Raw genomic sequence first — 18,399 nt, 5'->3', positions numbered from 1 at the left:
GAATTAAAGAAAACCATGTTTGTATGTAATGTACCTGGCACAGTGCCTGGCATATAGTAAGGTGACTTCTTATTCTGCCAAGAATTATCAATATTTACTTATATAATTGTCAACAAATTATTCTTTTAAAAAGAAAAAAAAGAAAAGAAAAGAAAAGAAAAGAAAAGAAAAGAAAAGAAAAAAAGAAAAGAAGAAAAGAAAAAAAGAAAAGAAAAGAAACACACACTGAAGAATTCAGGGGTGATGGGACATGGTGTTGGCAACTTGTTCTTAAACAGATCTGAAAAAAAATTTTTTTTTACCATAGTTTCAACTTTTCTGTATGTTGGTGACTTGCAAAATAAAAACTTAAAAACAGAGAAAGAACCAGTTTGGCTGGGAAGAAAGGAGGCCGGGATGCCAGGAATCAAGGAAGGGGTTTAAAAAGCACAGATGCTGTCAGGGGCGATTTCTTAACAAGTGGAGTCGGCCAAGGCCAACAGGGAGCTAAAGGCATCAGACCAAAGGAGCAGGGCCTGAACTCCAAGCAGAATTTTGGGTCTGTGCAGTGGACAGGTGTAATCTGTTACCATGGGTGGCTTACAGACCAAAGGACAGCCCAGCTGGCAAGAGAGTTGGGAGAGGTGTGTCCAGCAGCCAGCAGAAGACAGATTGGGCTAGAGCAGGGCAGCAGGGGCCGGCATGCCAGGCAGGCAGGCTCCCAGGAACATGGTGGCAGCAGACAGGGCCCAACACAGGAGCCAAAATGAGCCTCAGGCATCCAGGGAGAAGCCAGCCTGTGAACGAGGCCTTATGACCCACTGGTGAATGCGGCTGGCAGGCTGGGGCCAAAAGGCGGGCAGCCAGGGACTGAGCAGGTCTTTGGGGGACTGGAGCCAGAAGCAGGCAGGGCAACTCCCCAGGGAAGGTGGCAAGGAGTGAAGGCAGCTGGCAGGGGCCAGGAGGGCAAAGGAGGCTTGTCCACAGGCTGCACTGTTCAGCTTGGGGCAGGGAGGAAAGTGTTGTTGCCCAGTGGGGGCCAGGTTGGGTGCAGGCTGATTCAGAAGGAAGGGGGGTCAGTAAAGAGGAGGAGGCCAGTTCCCACAGACTCTCAGAACGTCAGCAGATCTGGCAGCTTGGCTGCCTCAGTTCCGTCTCTCAGAAGTTTCTGGGACTGCTTAGCTTGCAAGCTCAGGACCAGACTCTAAGAACCGTGATTTTCCTGAGGCTTGTAACCAGCTGGTGGTGGCACTCTGTTGACTCTGGTCTTTTACCATCACAGCGAGTGGTAAAACCCTACCAATGAGGAGAGCAGCTGGGGGCATGCATACTCCGAGGTCAGCTGTAGGGAGGGAGGACCCTGTGGGGCTGAGCAGGAGGCCGTGGCTTGAATGGATCTGGACCAAAGGAACAAAGTTGCTCCTGGGGAGCCAGCCAGAGGTTGAGCAGTGGCACACGAGCTCCACTGGGGCTGGAGGGAGGCAGCAGGGCATGGACTAGAGCCACCTGTCCCCACCACCAGCAGGAGAGCATTCCCCACTTCGACTCCCACAGGGTGTTTTCTGGGGTCTGGTGCTGAAAAGAGCAGAACAGTGACCTATAATGTCCCCTCGCTGGCCCGGGCTCTCTTCCTTCCCCCTTTCAGGGGCTAATTGCACCTTTTGTCTGCCCCATCCTCCTGAAGGACCCCTAAAGGTCGGCCCTTACCCAGGTGGAGAGGCTGTTGCGAATGTGGTGGGACTCTGTCTGCGGTCCAGCAGAAGAGGACAGCATGCTTGCTCCGTCCTTACCAAAGGGGGTGCCCTTCCATCTCTTCTTTGGGCCTCCTGCCCAGCATGCTGGGGAGGGAGGGCCCTCTCTCACTGAAAGCAGCAAGCTGGGCTTCCCCAGGCACCCTGGGTTCAGGCGAGCTCTGGCAGGAGGAGCCCAGCCTCATCTTTCTCTCTACACCAATGATGACACTGAGATGTTTGGATGGGGATTACGCGCTGGGTCTCCACAGGAGGCCCAGAGTGAGAAGGCAGTTGGGGTCCCAGCGCACTCCCATGGCACCTGGGCATGCTCTCAACACACCTATTAATTTGGGGGCAAGGGGACACTGTCTCTCTCCCCTTGAAAAGTGATTGTGTGCACACACACACAGTGCTTCAAATGTTGGGTCATCCTCCCAGGAATTCCTCGCACATCTCATTCCTTCCCTGGACTCCTGGGCACTTGACTGCTACCCGCCTGGCCTGTTTCACAGGTTCTCTGTGTTTGTAGTTATCTGGGTAACAGCTCCCACGGGCTGTGACTCAAATGTTGGGGTGATTTCAGGCAGCACCTAGACAAATGCTCCTTATTTCATTGTCATGTTCTATTTTCATGTGTTAGAAAAATGTAGCCAACACGTGAAACCTGCGATTTCGTGACTGAGTCCTTGGGAGGAGGCAGTGGTGGGGAGGAAACCCAAGCACACTCTCAGGCAGGCCTGTCTCTGAGCTCAGACGCCTGGAGAGCCCAAGGTGTGGGTCTCTGGTATGGGTTCCCGCAGTCAACCTGTCCTTCACAGCCCAGGTCAAATGCCCCCATTCCATGGAGCCCCCTGATCTGCCCACCTGCCACTGCTTGCTAGACACCATGCCTCCTTCCAAACCCTGACATTTATTATTTTCTGTTTGGTTCAGATAATGTCCAGCCTTAGAGTCCACATGCAGGGAAATCTGTTTAATAAAATCTATGTATGGGCCTGGCTGGTGTGGCTAAGTGGTTGAGTGTCAACCCATGAACAAAAGAGGTCACTAATTCGATTCCTAATCAGGGCACATGCCTGGGTTGAGGGCCCAATCCCCAGTGGGGGGTGTGCAGGAGGCAGCCCACCAATGACTCTCTCTCATTGATGTTTCTATCTATCCCTCTCCCTTCCTCTCTCTGTGCCTCAGAGTTTAGTTTCTGCATTTCTAAACAGGGACAACTATCTCCACCTCACAGGCTGTTGTGTAGTCAGGAGGCTGGAGGACACTTCAGCATCACCACCACTCTCAGTAAACACTGAGTATCCGCAAGAAGTGTTAGCAGGTTCTGCTCTCTTTCAGCCGTTTCGAGCTGATTCAGCGTCTCATCTGGACTGCACTCCAGCGGCAGGGTTGCCTCCTTGCCGCCGGTTGCTCTGAAAGACGCTGCAGAGGCTGTAAATAGCAGTTGTAACACTTCCCCAGCTGCTGGAGCATTGCCCACAGGCTTTCTGGAGACACTTCTCTGTTGACTCATTTCTCTGCTGGGCGCTGGGCCTGGTGCAGGGACGTGCGTGGGGAGCAAGTGGTCCTCTGTAATGAGGTCACGCTCAGCCACAGCAGCCACAGCAGCCACAGCCCTGCTTTGGAAGACAGGAGTCTCAGGTCTGTGTGACCTTGGGCAAGGCCCTCACCCTCTCTGGGCTTCTGCCACCTTGTTGACCCTGCAAGGCATCCAGGCTCAGAGGATGAGCACAGGCTCTCCAATGCCTGGGATCTCCTTACTTAACACCTCCCTGTATGGTCTGTTCTGAGGATAGAGCTAGACCCTCTTGATAGCTGCCTCTGTTCTGTCTCTGGAGCCCTCTTTATCAGCTCCCTGCCTGATGGGAAGAGCACTCCTGGCTTTTCTGTGCCCTAGGTGCACTGCTTTCAAGCTGAGGGAGCCTTTTTCTAGCACAGAGAGGGGTGAAAAGAGTTAGTTCCACTCATACCCTCCATTTAGAGGGGCTTGGCCCCACCTGCCTTCTCCCCAGCTGCCCTCATCCTGCACACTCAGAAGGGACCTCTGGTGACCACTGATGGAGATGTGGCCTTCATTCCCTGGACTGAACCCTGTTCCATCTGGCAGTCCCCCTGCCCTACTTCCCACCGCCCACCCCCCATCTGTAGTAACAGCAGCCATTGTCTATGGAGGGTCAGCTGTGCCCCAGGTACAGAACTAAAAACTAAGCAACTCATAGCCATTGGCCCACAGGCATTGATCAGGCACCTAGTGTATACACACATTTCATCAGCTATGACTGTAGACAGCCTTGGTCAGCATCCCCTCTGGCTGCTGTGCCCACAGCCCCAGAGGGGTGCTCCCGGAGCACAGCTCTAACTGAACAGCTTCCCCTCCTCCACTGCCAGCAGGACACAGGCTGGGCTTTTGTGCTGGCATCTGAGGCTCTCCTACCTCAGCCTCAACTTGACCTTCAGCCTCAACTCCTGCTACTTATAATACAGAAATAGTGCCAAGGCGTCCACAATGTAATTCCTGTGAGAAGCGCCTACCGCAGAATAAGCACTCGACAGATGACGGCTGTTTCTATTCCGTGGTGAAAGATTGCACCTCCGACCCTGGCTGACTTTCTTCTTAGTGGCTTTTAGTGCAGAAGAAGACACATGTTCACTTTCCAGGATCTGGTCAGTCCCCACCTGGGCCTCTTCTTCTCTGGGGAAGAAGGAAGTGAGACTGGAAGGACACTAGAGAGAGGAGGCCATGGTCTTGCTCCAGGCTGGCTGCTCCAGCCCCACCTGAGGGCCTCTGCCCGCTGTGGGTCATTTTGTCTTAAGAAAGACAACCTGGAGGGGTATGAGACAGTCAGGGGAGGAATCAGGAATCCATCCTGAGTGAAATTGTTTGAGGACATGGAGACGTTAGGCCTGGAGGAAAGGAGTCTTGGGTAGCGTAGCATCCTTCTTTACAGAGGGCCTGTGGGAGAGGAGTTGCACTGGCCAGAGCTCAGACTGCGGTGGGAACACAGGTTGACAACGTTAGCTTAATAGTCGGAGAGCTATCTGAAAGTGGCAGGAGCTACCTGGGGCACTCTGAGACCCCAGTCCCAGGATCTGCCTAAAAATAACCAAATCAGAGGATGCACAAGGCTCCTCCCACTCAGGAAGTAAGAAGTTGTAAGGAGCTTCCAAGCGTGAATGTTCTGTAACAGTAATTTTCAAATTGCTTTTAAATTCACAAAACTCTCTTTTACACAGTTTAGTTTACATCAGTGCCTACTCTGAGAAAACAGCTCAATGACGGGGTGGGGTCGTGGAGGGGCCCAGAGCCCCACTGCTCCGCTTCTGGCCTCTTCATCCTGAGCACAGTTGGAAAGCTATTGTTCCATAACCTTGCAGGTCACGGCCCACTGCAGGCTGGAGCAACTCCATAGAATGTCACACTTAGGGAGTCCACTCCTCTTTGGCAATTTCACTTCTCTGAACATTAGAGGCCCAGCTCCCTCCCTGATCTTCCTGTCTAGTCGGAAGCAGGGCCGTGGCTGTGCTTTTTTGACCCGAGCTGGCTTCATCCAGCCCAGACTTAGTGCCTGCTTGGTGGTTCTTAGGCATCTGACTTGGTCATTCACTCCACAGCATCTCCACTTGTCTTACCGGCTTCTTTAGACTAAAAAGCACCTCCTGTTTTTAGAGCTGGGCTGGGTCTCAGACCCCTGAGCCGTGCTGTTCTTCTAGAATGAAAAATCACAACATGAAAACCTAGGAAAGGGCCCACATGGCACAAATGCAAGCCTGCGAAATGGACAAGGACCTAGCTTGGTGGTAGGGTGGCGGGAGGAGTGAAAGAAGACTTCCTGACCCGCTTTCTCCTCCCGCATCTGTCGGGGCTCCCAACCTCTTGAATCTGTCTTCTCTTTCTTCTAGATCTCACCTCTGCCCTGCTTGGGCTCCGCACAATTATAACAACTCTCTGGCCCCAAGGTCTCCAGGCCCACACTGTCCCCCATGCTTGTCCAGAGGGGGGCTCCCAAAGCAGGAGTCTCACAAATCAGACCCAGCTCATCCGCACGGACCTGGATGAAAGGCATTTCTTCTGCAAAAACCACCTCAGACCCTCCTGCTGCTCCTCCCTGATCATCCATAGCACTTTGTATATTGTCTCTATGACAGTTTCTCTCTCTGTGTTTTATGATCTTTTAAATACCTGTTACTCACCCTTGAGACACAGGTCAGCATCTTATTTAGCTTTGTATTTCTGACCCTGGCCCAGCCCCAGCCTCAGACCAGGCCTTAGTAAATACTGTTGCGTAAATACCCAGAATACTGCTTAGAACAGGCCCACCACTGGTGCGCCCGGGGCTGTGCTGGTGTTACCCGCGTGCTGTGGAATTCCTGGCACAGCAGGCCTCTCCCTGGGCTGCGTGTTCAATGCCCTCACCCTGGATGTAGTGACATGATGTAATTTATGCAGAGTCCTGACAAAGGAGGGTCTGGGATGTGCCCAGATCTCAGTGTGAGCCTCCCCTGGGACCCACAGGTCAACCTCCCCAGTTCATTTTTCACCAAGTTGTCCTCTTGACAACAGAATATTTTTAGCAAATCTAGAGCTCAGTTGGCTGTGCCACCTAGCACTTGCTTCTCTTCCCACAGGCATCCCAGACAGCAGCATGTCACTATGGCCAGCTGGCCGGCTCACTGTGGCTGGACCGCCCAGGGTGCAGTGACTACAGGGAACCGACCCTGAGCCTCACTTCACAGGACGCTGGCTGTCCCCCAGAGCGGCCTCAGAGCGCCGGGGTGCGCAGCTCATCACACCTTCCCCTCACATTACACTCTTATACCTCGGGTGCATGCCCTGGGGGAGGCTATATTTAGCAACAAGGTCATAATAAATCAGAAATTTGGTAAACCTTTAAAATATCCACATTTGGAGGAGAGGTGAGAGTTTTATGATAAAATATTAATGATATATGGAAAGGTCAATAATACACATGCAGAACATCCTCATAGAATCGCAGATTAGAAAGGTGACTTGGAGGCCACTGAGTTCCTCCCCTCATTTAAGAGAAAAATGCATCTTGGTGGAGAGAAAGGTCATGGGCTTGAAGGGCAGACATGCCCCTGTCCGCTGCATGACTTTGGGAAAATTACTTTGGGATAGAAGTTTAGCTAGCTCAGGGCTGGATCGACCACTCCTATTTTATTTCACTTAAGTAGTGTTTTTTAAAGCAGGCAATTTCAAGCCTCAGTCAGACTTGTGTGGCAGTGAAGCACCTGAACCTTGTAACAGACAACCTGGATTCAAATTCTGGCTCTGTTAACATACTGGCTGTGTGACTTTGGGCAGGTTACTTAACTTCTCTGTGACTCCATTTTCTCTGTGTAAATGAGGATGACTAGAGCCCCTCAATTTAAATGAGGTAATGCGTGTAAAGTCTTTAAAACAGTACTTAACACCCAGGAAGACCTACAGAAGGGAAAGGGCCCTGCCTTCCAGCTCACTACATTCCCCCCTCCGTATGCCTCCTCTGCTTGCTCAGTCATGTTGCCAGCCCACCCCTCTCCAGAGCCTTAACCCTCCAGTTGGTCAGGAATAAATCTATCTATTTATATTTATTGGAATAAACATGGGATATATAAAGAATAAATATATCCATTTTACAGCACTGTTAGAGGAGTAAACAAGCTAACCCACCTAAAGCCTGTTCTAGCAGCATGCTGGACATGTCATGGGCATGAAATACTCATCATTCTCTCCTGCTTTGGGGTCTCCTAGCCTGTTCATCTGGCCTCTTAGTGAGCAGTGCTAGTGACGGGGAGCTCACTACCTCACAGAGCAGCTTCATTGTTGAGTCTGTCATATGCAGAGTCCAAGACCACAACTCACCCATCACCTTGCCTGAAATGCCATTTAGTTGCCACCACATTCTCTCTTCTGAAACCTGGAGCAGAGAGATGTGCTGGCCCCTCTGGGAACTATGCACTGAGTTCCAATGTGCTTCACGGAAGCTGCAGGTTTCATAAATGCCTCCAAAGGGTCTAGAGCCACAACTGGAGTCATCATATGCTGAATACTCATTGTCAGGCAGCTCAGTGTCTCCAGCTGCAGGACTGGATATGCTGCTGAAAGCAGATCATACTGTGTCATACGTAAGAGCGCTGGAGTCGAATTTGGGTCCCAGTTCCTGCTTGTAACTTTCTAGCTGCCTTGTGACTTTGGCCAAGACATTCAAACTCTCTGTTTCTGTTTCCTTCTCTGTTAGATCAGAAGGAAATAACTCCTCCTGATCAAAGGGTTGCTTGAGATTCTGTTTCTTTTCTTTTAAGTCCACAAGCCTGAGAACTGCAGCGTAAGAATGAAAACAGATCCAGAAGATCTGGCAGCTCCACGCCCCTCCTGGCAGCATCACTCATCTCCTGACCCATGCTGGCAGAACAGAAAGCTGCTTCCCGGGCAGGGTCTGGGACCCCTGGTGCCGCGGCCATGGTCAGAAGGCCCAAGCTCCAGCCCTGCTCTCCGGAGCCCCCTTGCTGCATGGCCTCAGGCCTCACAGCCCTAGACCTCAGGCAGTCAAGCTGTCTAGTCTCAAGGCCCTTCTAAGACTTGGAATTTACAGGAACAGCTCTTTTTCTTTAAAAAACAAAACCAAACATTGTTTCCTAGACTGGCTGACACCCATGGCTTGTCAGGGCAGCAGAAGACAGGCAGCTGGTGAGGTCAGAGAAATGGCTCCTATCCTGGGAGTCAGATGCTCCCAGGCCAGCAGTGGGCTGTCCTGCAGCCGCCGAACAGGCAGAGGGTCGATCACTTCTCCTCCTGGGTAAAGGGCAGGCCTGGGAGGCAATACCGCATCCTAGGGGCACCACCATGGTTTTCTGGTTTCCTGCCCTGGCTCTTTTTGGGGCATTTTTCTGCATCTGTCAACACCTGCAGGTCTCACCCAGAACTGGCAGCCTTTCAGGAAGGGCTGAGTGGAGAAGATGCCACTCTTATTTGCCTGTGGTGTTGCAGGCCCCACTTTGGGAATTTGGGAGAAGGAAGGTGCTAAGGAAATTGTGGCCTGCGTCATCTAAAAGTATGTCTGTATCAAGTCCATGCAAGGACAAGGTGCTAAGTGCAAAAATGGATGATCTTGGCCATGTCATTTCAACTCTTTGGGCCTTGGTTCCCTTTTCTGGAAAATGGGGACAGTAGTAAAGGGTTGATGGGAGGACTGAATAGTGTCAGGCATGTGAGACACATGGTATATCTAAGGGCAACAAAGATTGACTGTTTCCAGGGAGGGGAAGTGACTTGCCCAGGGTCACCCAGCAAGTTCAAGAAGAAGCGAGAACTCCAACCCAGGTCTCACGCTGACCTCTACCGGATGAGCAGTCATGCCTACCGGACAGTGAGGAGTGTTCAGCCAGTCTGTCCTGGTTAGGAAGGGCTGGCTTTGTGCCACATCCTTGGGGAACCCACAGCATTGGGTTGAACTCATGTTAAGGGGCAGATGGAGTAGGAACGTTAAGGCTGAAAAGCTGACTACAGCAGATCTGGGGAAAGGAGGCCTTGGCTTGGCTCTTTTCTGTGCAGTGATGACAGTGAGCACTTGCTGGGTATCAGGCCCTGTGCTAGGCCTGGCGTGCACCAGTGAGTGAGGTACCCATGGTCCTGTGAGATGTGAGGTGCCTGGAGACCACCCAGGGAGCTGCTGAGGGGGCAGTTGGGTGTACAGAGAGGTCAGAGCTGGAGGGAAGACTGGGAGCCATCAGTGTCCTAGTGGGAAGTCGGGCCTTTTGCAGGGGAGCTAGTCTGGGAGAAGAAGAGTGGGGGTTGGAGCCTGAGGAGCACCCGCATGGGAAACGGTGGACAAAGGAGGAGCTTGCAAAGGAGACCCCGTCAGGAGAGAAGGGGGTCAGCACCCCATGCAGATTCCTGCAGAAGGTGGCTGAGAAGGGCTGGATAAGGCAGCTGTCCTTTGGATTTAGCAGCCTGTGACCTTGGCAAAGACAGGTCAGCAGGGCAGCTGGGCTGCAGTGGGCTTGGAGTAGGGGTGATGAAGAGGCAGGGACAGCCCTTTCCAGACTTGGGCTGAGAAGGGGAGCGGAAGGGAGTAGCTAGAGTGGGTGGGGTCCCAGGAGGCTTTGGGGTTGGTTGGTTGGTTGGTTGGTTGGTTGGTTGGTTATTGAAGAAAACTGAGTTTGTGTCTGTGATGGTGCAATGTGCCAGAAGAGGGAGGCCTGAAGCTGCTGGGAAGTAGGTGAGGGCCTTATAAGGTGGGGCCTCTGCTCAGGCAGGAGGGGCTGGTCCTGAGCTGCTGGAGGCTGGCCTCCGGCGGGAGGAGGGTCCAGCCCACACTGGACAGTGCCTCATGCCTGTCCCCAGACTGGGCCCCTTAGGAAGCACAAAGTGGTACAGACCCCAGAACCGGCCTTCCAGGAACAAGAAGTCAAAGGCTGTGGGCCGTCCAAGCAGGACTGCCCTTCCCAAGCCAGGGCCCCTCAGTGGCCACCCTCCTCCAGGTGTCGGTGGCATTGACCCTGGCCTCTGCCTCCTCTTCATCACATTCTCTCCTGGTTCCCTACCAGGAAGCCTCAGCTTGGGGGCCGGCTTTTGGTGCCATCTTTCTGCTCACTCATATGCCTGGGTGCCTGCCAGGCCCTCGCACTGTCCTCTTCTTGTTTGCATACTTTCCCTTGCTGTGTGCTGGACACTTCTCCAAGTCTTTCTCGCAGGCATCTCACCCCGAGCAGTAGAGAACCAGCGTCCTGCCTCGCTTCTCCCCCTCCCCCCCCAGAGCCCGCAGATGGTACCATGCGAGCTGGCCAAGTTGAAAACTTGGGTTCTTGGTTTCTCCCTCATTGTCACCCCTGCAGATGGCCGCCAAGGCCTGTGGGTTCTACACCCAGAAGCCTCTCAAATCCCCATCCTGGAACTCGTGCCTCATACTAAGTCTCTCCTCCTCCACACCACCCCCACAGTGCCAGCGACCTCTCTTCTCTTTGGGACTTTATCTTTAAGACAACTTTGATCAAGTCTGAACTTCTTTGCATGGCATTCAAGGCTGATGGCGATCCAGCCTGTCCTGCCTTCCTGACCTCATCTTCTCTCCCCATCAAACACCCCAGGCCTTCCAACACTGCGCCTATGCTCCTGGGGCCCTGCCTGTGGTCCTCCCTTCTGTCATCATCCTCCCGCCCCCCTCCCAACCACCGTGCCCCGCCCAACCAGGCTCCCCCTTGTGCTTCCCTGCTGGTTGTGGACACTTCCCATGGTGTGGAGGCCTCTCCCCTTCCCCACCGAGTCAGGGTACCACATTAAGGCTCAGAGTCCTTTCTCCGTGTGCGAGTCCCCATTTGGGAGGACTGTGGTATAAGCTTGTTCTGGAGGAAGAACTGAGGGGTCTCAGAGCAGCTGCACTGGATGGACTCTGTAGAAGTCAGGGCGGCTGTGGGCCAGTGGGAGGGACCTCATGGCGCCCACTATGGCAGTGGAGTGAAGGAAAGGGGAACACTGAAGGATGCCATCTCGGCTGGATATTGGAGGGGAGGGGATGCCACAGACCCCGGACCCGCCGAGCAGGGCCAAGGGGAGGTGCCCAGGTAGTGGCAGTACCTCCAGTGCAAAGAGGAGACCCAGCCATTCTCACTTCTTTTTTCTGCAGCTGGCAGAAGGGCACCCCATCTCAGACTGGGTCCTGGGGCACAGGAGGACATGGGAATTGAAATCCAGCTGTGGGTAGCTGGTCTGGTCCAGGAAGCCTGCTGCATGAGAGTGAAGTGCTGTCACTGGGAGGCAGATGTCCCACGTGGGCCCATAGGGCACTCTTCATAAGAACAGAGTCATTTCTATTACCCCCCCCCCCCCCCGATAGCCTTCAGTTTGTCCCCTTGAACTCGAGACAATGCTTTGCCCTGAATCAGGGAAAAGCTGGCCCCCTAGCCTGGGGACTGGGCACCTGAACTGACCAGTCAGGGCCTGTCAGGGGGAGAAAGGGTGGCTTAGGCAACTTGTGAGGCATCGGTTGGCCAAAGCTGAGGTGACAAAAAACAAGATCCACCTGCACTCATGGATAGCGGTCCATGCGTGAATGCATGTGTGAGTGTGTGTGTTTGTGGGTATGAGTATGTGGAGTGTGTGTCACTGTGTGAGTGGGGGGATTGGGTGTCTGTGAGGTGAGTGTGTGAGTACGTGTGTGTGAGTGTGAGCATGGGGAGGAGGTGTGTGTATGTGAGTGTGTGTGATGGTGATCACTATGTCACTGCCTGCCAACCCCACCCATAGTCCCCTCTTTCCAGCCCCTTCTGTGCTGTCTCTCAGGGGTAAGCTGATGGCCCCGCAGAGCAGGACTGGGTCCCAGCTGCTATCACTTCCTCACAGTCTCCCAGCCACCTCCCGCCCCTCTGCACCTGCCCCAGAGCTTGAGCTTCACGCCACCGGGCAGGGGCATGCTGTAGGGGTGAGTGGGGACACGGCAAGCCTCTTGCTGGGTTTTGGAGGCAGGCTCAGCAGGCTGCGAGGCCACACCTCCCAAGGCAGCCACCATGGGACCTCCAGGCCTCATGAGTCAGAAGGCTCTTCTGGAATTATGCCAGGATCCCCTCCCTGGACCCTGCACCCCACCCACTCAGGAGACTTGCACAAATATAGCATTAGACCAGGAAGGCATTTTGGTGAAGATGGTATTGAGTGGGCCTCATGGGTTTCCTTTTAAGTGGACATAAGAGCTTTCTGATTCAGGTCCAATAGCTTCAATGGCCCTGAGGCCCAGCAGGTGGGCCGGCTGCCCCTGGAGGCTTCTGAAAGCTGTTAGCACTTCCCACCATGACCCCATGTGATCCCCGGAGGCCAGAATCTGGGTCCTGAGAGCTTTCAGCTCTCTCAGATGAGGTGGGGAGAGAGTACAGGGCTCCTGGTTTCCAAATTCTGAGAACAGAGAAGGATGGCATCCCTCATTCCTCCCCTCACACGAGGGCCTGGGCAGCTTCCTAGCGACTATTTAGCACTCATAGCCTTTGGGGGAAGTGGACAGGCTTTGGGGCAGGCAGGTTCAGATCCCCGTGCTATCCTTTTCTGGCTGTGGGATCCTCAGGCTCTCAGGGGTTCTTCCTTGTGATTGTGGTATAATTCAGGCACAGTGCCCAGCACAGACTGAGCGATCCGTAAACAGTAGCTGCTAGAACCATGGCTTTTACCTTTTGTTTATTTTTTCTCTCTTTGTACTCCGGTGGCCCAGAGTGGCTGTTCTTTGTGGGCAGAAGCCGGTGCCAAGCTGGCTCTGGAACAGAGATCCCTCTGCGAACCTGTGGTTTCACTTCCCGGCAGGAAGTACCAGGGTCTGCTGCCTCTGGGAGGGGAGGAGGGGGCAGCCCCCAGCCTGAGGGGCAGAGCAGATGCAGGGGTCCATGCTGGATCCCCAGGGTGACTTGACCCCATCACCCACCGTGGTTTTCTCTGGTCCCTCGGCCTCGTCTCCCAACGTCTGTCACAGGCTGGATGCAGCTAGGAAGCGCGCACATCCTCTGAGGTGGGGACCTGCCTCTTCTCCTCTGTTTCCTTTACCATGACACCTGTTGCTCATAGGTACAAATCAAACGAAGAGTATGTATATGTGCGAGGCCGCGGCCGAGGGAAATATGTTTGTGAGGAGTGTGGAATTCGCTGCAAGAAGCCCAGCATGCTGAAGAAACACATCCGCACCCACACTGACGTCCGGCCCTATGTGTGCAAGCACTGTCACTTTGCTTTTAAAACCAAAGGTAAGAGACAGTCAGTTGGGCGCTGCCCCTGCCCGCTACAGGGAGCTCCCCTCTGGGAGCCCCAGCACAGAGCTCAGGGGCCCAGACCTCTCGCCTGGGGCCTAGGGCACCCCCACTTCCTGCACTCCCCGGTGGCAGAGCAGCTGGCTCCAGGCTGGGCAGTGGCACCCTTGGCTGCCCCAGCCTATCCTCTCGGCTCCCACAGGGCCCCTGCACCTGGCACTCCCCACCGCCTGGCAGCACTCTTGTACCATCCCTGGTTTTTATTTGCTCTCATCACCTGTTCCTTTGCATGTCTCCTTAGCCCTCTATCCACCGACCTGATGAACTCCAGCATCCACACTTGTCACTGCCACGCTTGCATTTGGAAATCCATTCCACCCCGAGCCACTGAACACACTCGCATAGTCACTTCTCATGCCAGAGTTCGCCCCTGCCTCCACCTCACTTCACCACTCAGACCATGTCCTGCTCTGCCCGGCTTCTCTGCAGCTCTCAGTACAGGGCCCGGCTCTCCCCAACCCGGACTGGCAGCCCTGTTGTTCGGGCCCCAGGCCACAACCCACAGCAGGGTCAGCTCAGGCCCTGGCAGGCAGCTGTGAAAGGAAGAAGGACTGGGTATTGAGGGCAGGCATCCTGCAGCTGTGATAAGAGATGGTGGTGGCCCGGATGCTGCAGCTGCCCAGGACCCCGTGCGGATGAGTAGGGCTGAGTCCATGATCCAGCTCTTCTCTGCTCGTCCACAAGCTCTTCCTGCAGGACCGCAGGGAGCACTGCCACTTCCTCCTTGCAGGCAGAGGTGACTTGGAGAAAGGCCTGGGGCTCTCGACACCCTGGTGGCTTCAGCCTCTTGTGCTTTTCAGATTCTTGGGTCAGGTTCTGGCCAAGAGGACCCTGCTTTCTCCCTTCTGCCAGCCCCACTGGAGCCACATGGATTTCAGTGGCTGAAACTCGAGAGCAGGCTTCCCTTTGCCAACTGTTGACCTTCCTTCTGTTGGTTAAGTTGCTCCCAGCGAGAGGTTGGATAGCAGTTCTGAGGGCCACGAAGCCTTCCTCACCTCCTCCTCCTCTCCTCTCTCGCCCTTCGGTTCTCTGTACTAGTCGGGGTGGTTTATCACATCCCCTGATCACGGCCTCATCTCTGACCAGCCACCTGTCTCTGGTCTCCTAACCCCATTAGCCACCTCCCGCCTCCTCTGCCCTCTCGCCATCACCCTCAATGGAGCTCAAACTTCCCTGCCAAGGCTTGTGTTTGGATGGAGGTGCCTTCTCCCTTCCTTGTCCTCAAGCTCTTCTCTCTTGGTGTCTTATAAAGAGTGTCCCAAAGGGTGCCCGGGGAGGGTGAATAGGCCTGGAGCCCTGTCCCCTGCCCCATGTGCATCCAGCCCGGAGGCCTGGCCAGGTCCAGGGTAGCTCCACCCAGCGGTCCTCAGCCCCAGTCGTGGGCTCCATCCCCCGTATGTCCCCTACGACCCCACTTCCTCTGGCCTCAGGCAGCCAGCTGGGACGTTATGGAGGAGGAAATGGGAACTGACAGTTTAAATAACAGTCTTTGACTCTGAATGTCAAAAATCTCTCATCCAAGCCCCCCTTGAAGGTGCAGAAAGTGGGTCCAGAAAAAACCAGAAGTGACTGTTAAAGGTAGAGCTGTCACAGAACCCAGGCCCCTGCCTCGTGGGCCTCACCCCATCGTGGTCCTCTCAGTGAGCACCTCCCCCTTCTCTGGTCTGAGTGGCAACATCAGGTGGCCCCTGCTCCCAGGTGCGCTCAGGGGCCATACTGTCCTGTTCTCAGTGTGAGGGGCCCAGTCCTGAGAGCACCTCCAGCCCAGGGCCATGCAGAGCTACCACCACCTGGGGAGCTGTCACCCTGCCATGCGAGACCTGAAAAATCCCTTCGGCCCCGGTCCCAGCCAGAGCAGTCTCTGGAGGCATTCGTATTCACCTCCCTCTGCCTTTATGAGAGTAAAGGTCAGGTCTTTTTCTGCCAGGTCTGAGGCAGGCCTGGGCCCTTCACAGGAACATGGTTTTTCTGAGCAATGCCTACATTGGAAGCCATTGAACCTATCTGCAGTCCCTCCCCATGTCCCTGTGAGCAGCAGAGCTCTGGTGTGTTCAGAGCCCGTAACCTGAGCAGAGGGGCTGCAGACCCTCGCATGCCCAGGGGTGGATGTGTGGGTGTGCAGGCTGTGCCCATGCTGCCCTGCAGCCCAGCCCAGGGGGCTGTGCTCTAACCGGTGATCAGGGAATGTGCTGAGCACGCCTCAGATGCTCACGGAGGCTTCCAGAAGACAGCACCTTCCAGAGCCAAAGCAGTGAGTGAAGCAGAAATGGTGGAATCTCAAACTCTGAAACCACAGAGAGGGGCTGGTTGGGCATGGGTTGAAGCAGAGAACGCTCACTCTTGGCTCTCTCTGCACATCGGGGAGTGACAGAGGGGGCAGGATGCCAAGGCTTCTGTTCCTCTTTCGGCCACGTATCTTCCTTCAGCTGTCACTCAGATACCACAGGCCCCTCCTCTCATGATTTGAAGCCCCCCTCAGGCTGCCTCCATCTCCCCCCACCTTTGGACTCTGGCCTAGCTAAGCTGTGGGAGAGCTGAGGCTGGGCCTGGTGGTCCTCAGGGCCGGCCGTCACCACCACCTGACTGCTCCCAGGCCTGGAGAGCCCTCCTTGTCCGTCTCTGTCTGCCTGTCTGTGTCTCCGTCTCTGTGTTAGACGTTGTGGTGGCAGCTCAGGCCCCTGGGCACTAGCTGAAGGGTGTCTCAATGGGTGGGGCTGGGAAAGGCCCGCTGAGATATTCCTGTGGAGGTCTGGGGGGGCTTCTGTTTCCTCTTCTCAAATGACTCCCAGAGGCCAAGGGGGTGGTTTGCACCGATCGCCTCAGGGGACAGAAATGACAGTTGTGGGAAGGCCTCATGTCCATCAGGCTGCAGGGGCAGAGGGAGGACTGTTGCTCAAAGCTGAACCTGGCAGACAGGGTCACCAGCTAATGCTTTTTGTGGAGGATCTGCCTTCCAGACGCCCATCATTTTCACCCACCTGCCTGTCCTCCTTCATTCCTGACTAGGCTTTCTGACTAGGTGGAGGCAACAGGGAGGCTGGGATGACTAGGAGAAGCTGAAGACTCTGCGTGGCAGCCAAGGCTCTGCCCATTGACAGAGAAACGATGTCCAGGCTTAAAAAGACGCCTGTGGCCATTTGGTGCACCTCGGCCAATTCACGGAGGAGACAGGCCCAGGAGCAGAAGTCAAGGAGAGCACTGATAACACTCAGGGCCGCTCCTCCAGAGTTCACTCCTACAACCCGCACAGCCTGTCCAGGCAAAGTTGCCTCCGACTCCCTGCCTCCTCCCTGCAGGCTCCAGGGCAGGAGGAGAGGAAAAGTAGGCCTCCTGAGGATGTCTGGTTCCTTCTCCTGAGAGCCCCTGAGCCCAGATTGAAGGGCAAAGCCATTTGCATCTCAGCACTTCTCTCCTCCACATCCAGGGTGGCACATGGTGGAGTCCTTTGGTCTCAGGAATGAGTGGTTGTATCGGGGGGTGGGGGGTACATGCTATCAGAAGGAAGAAGACCCCACGTGATGGGCGTCTGCCCCCTACCAGGCACCCTCTGCTGCCACTCTACATGCTATCTCATCTGACCAATGACCCTGAGAGGTGGGAATTACTTTAGAGTTGCAGAAACTGGGGCTTGGAAGGTTAAGACACTTGCCCAGGAGCACACAGCTAGCAAGTGGCAGAGCCATCAAGCTCCTAGACCATCATGGTTCCATCGTCCATGTGGAGAAGTAAGGCCCCTGGAGTCCTGAGACCCGGTTCTAGATGGAGTTCTGCACCAACTAGCAGTGTGGCTTCGGCTGGCTGGTCCACTGTGTTGGTTAACAGGAGCCTTCCCATGGCATCCCAGCAGCTGAGACAGTTGATAATCTTGTCTAATGGCATCATCAGCACTGGGACCCAGAGTTAGAGCAAAAGCAAGAAACCCTGGGCCTGGCGGGGGTTGGAGTACATGGTCTGTGAGGTTCCTTCCAAGACTTTGCTTCTGTGATGAGAAGAGCATTTCCCACACGTGGCTGTCGTGCACCCATCATGTGCTCAGGATATAACTTGGTAGAAGAGAGACCCAGACCTCCCAAGCAGAACATGTACAGGAAATAATGTCATAGCCAGAATAAACAGTGTTCACAGTCCACTGTGCTCTGGGGAACTTGCGGGGGGGGGGGGGGGGGTCGGTCCCAGAACCTCTGGAAACAGTTTGTATCTCTGACCTGTGGAACACCCCAGCTGCCTTTACCACCCCTGACGTCCTATTCAGGCTTCACCTGCCCGTGATGTTGGGTAGGGATCATTGCGAACCCTTTGGCTCCAGGATGACTCTGGAAGCTGTGACTGTTCCTGCTTTGGGTAGCAGTAAAAGATCTAGGTTTCTGTCCAGTTACAGGAGGAAAATCAGAGTTGGGAAAGAGACAGTCATGGACTATGACTAAGGGAAGGAAAGAGAAAAGAAACAGTTCCTCTTCCATCCCTGTTACCCTTGACCTCCACACTTCAAGAAATCCCATCTTGCGGATCCCATTACCCTCTCAGCAAAACCCTAAGGTTTCCTTAAGATTCTCAGAATGATTAAGAATCACCCTTTGGTTCATCCATAGGCTCCCTCCCTACTCACCTACCCATCCATCACCTACTCTCCCATTTATCCATTTATCCCATCCTCACATCTAAGAGTTTGTCTTCCTATCCTTACATCTTCCCATTTGTTTTCTCATCCTACCTGTTCCTCCGCTTCTCACATTTGTCCTCCCACCAGTCCATCCTTCCGTCCGTTTTCCCATTGCCTGTGGCCTCCCGCGCGTGTGTGCCCTCAGGCACCCACCCACGGTCCAGCCCGCCGGTTTCCCATTCATTCGTGTCTCTAGCCTTCCGTCCAGTTCTCCACCTTCCCATCTGCATTGGCCAATTTCCC

The 18,399-nt window shown here is 54.4% G+C and overlaps 1 protein-coding gene across 2 annotated transcripts in view; it reads left to right on the top strand.

Annotated features, from left to right (window-relative positions):
- The window catches only part of HIVEP3 (HIVEP zinc finger 3), a gene marked incomplete at its 5' end in the record, with an annotated part of 45,823 nt that overhangs the window by 18,030 nt on the left and 9,394 nt on the right, over nucleotides 1-18,399 (top strand). For both annotated transcript variants that reach the window (XM_081144378.1, XM_081144377.1), the window contains one exon: nucleotides 13,258-13,433. In XM_081144378.1, the coding sequence (XP_081000504.1) occupies nucleotides 13,258-13,433 (176 nt within the window). The remainder of the gene's footprint in view (nucleotides 1-13,257; nucleotides 13,434-18,399) is intronic.

Source organism: Miniopterus schreibersii (assembly GCF_964146895.1).
Source record: "Miniopterus schreibersii genome assembly, chromosome: 8".
Taxonomy (NCBI): Eukaryota; Metazoa; Chordata; class Mammalia; order Chiroptera; family Miniopteridae; genus Miniopterus; species Miniopterus schreibersii.
This window is presented reverse-complemented; position numbering and strand designations above follow the sequence as displayed.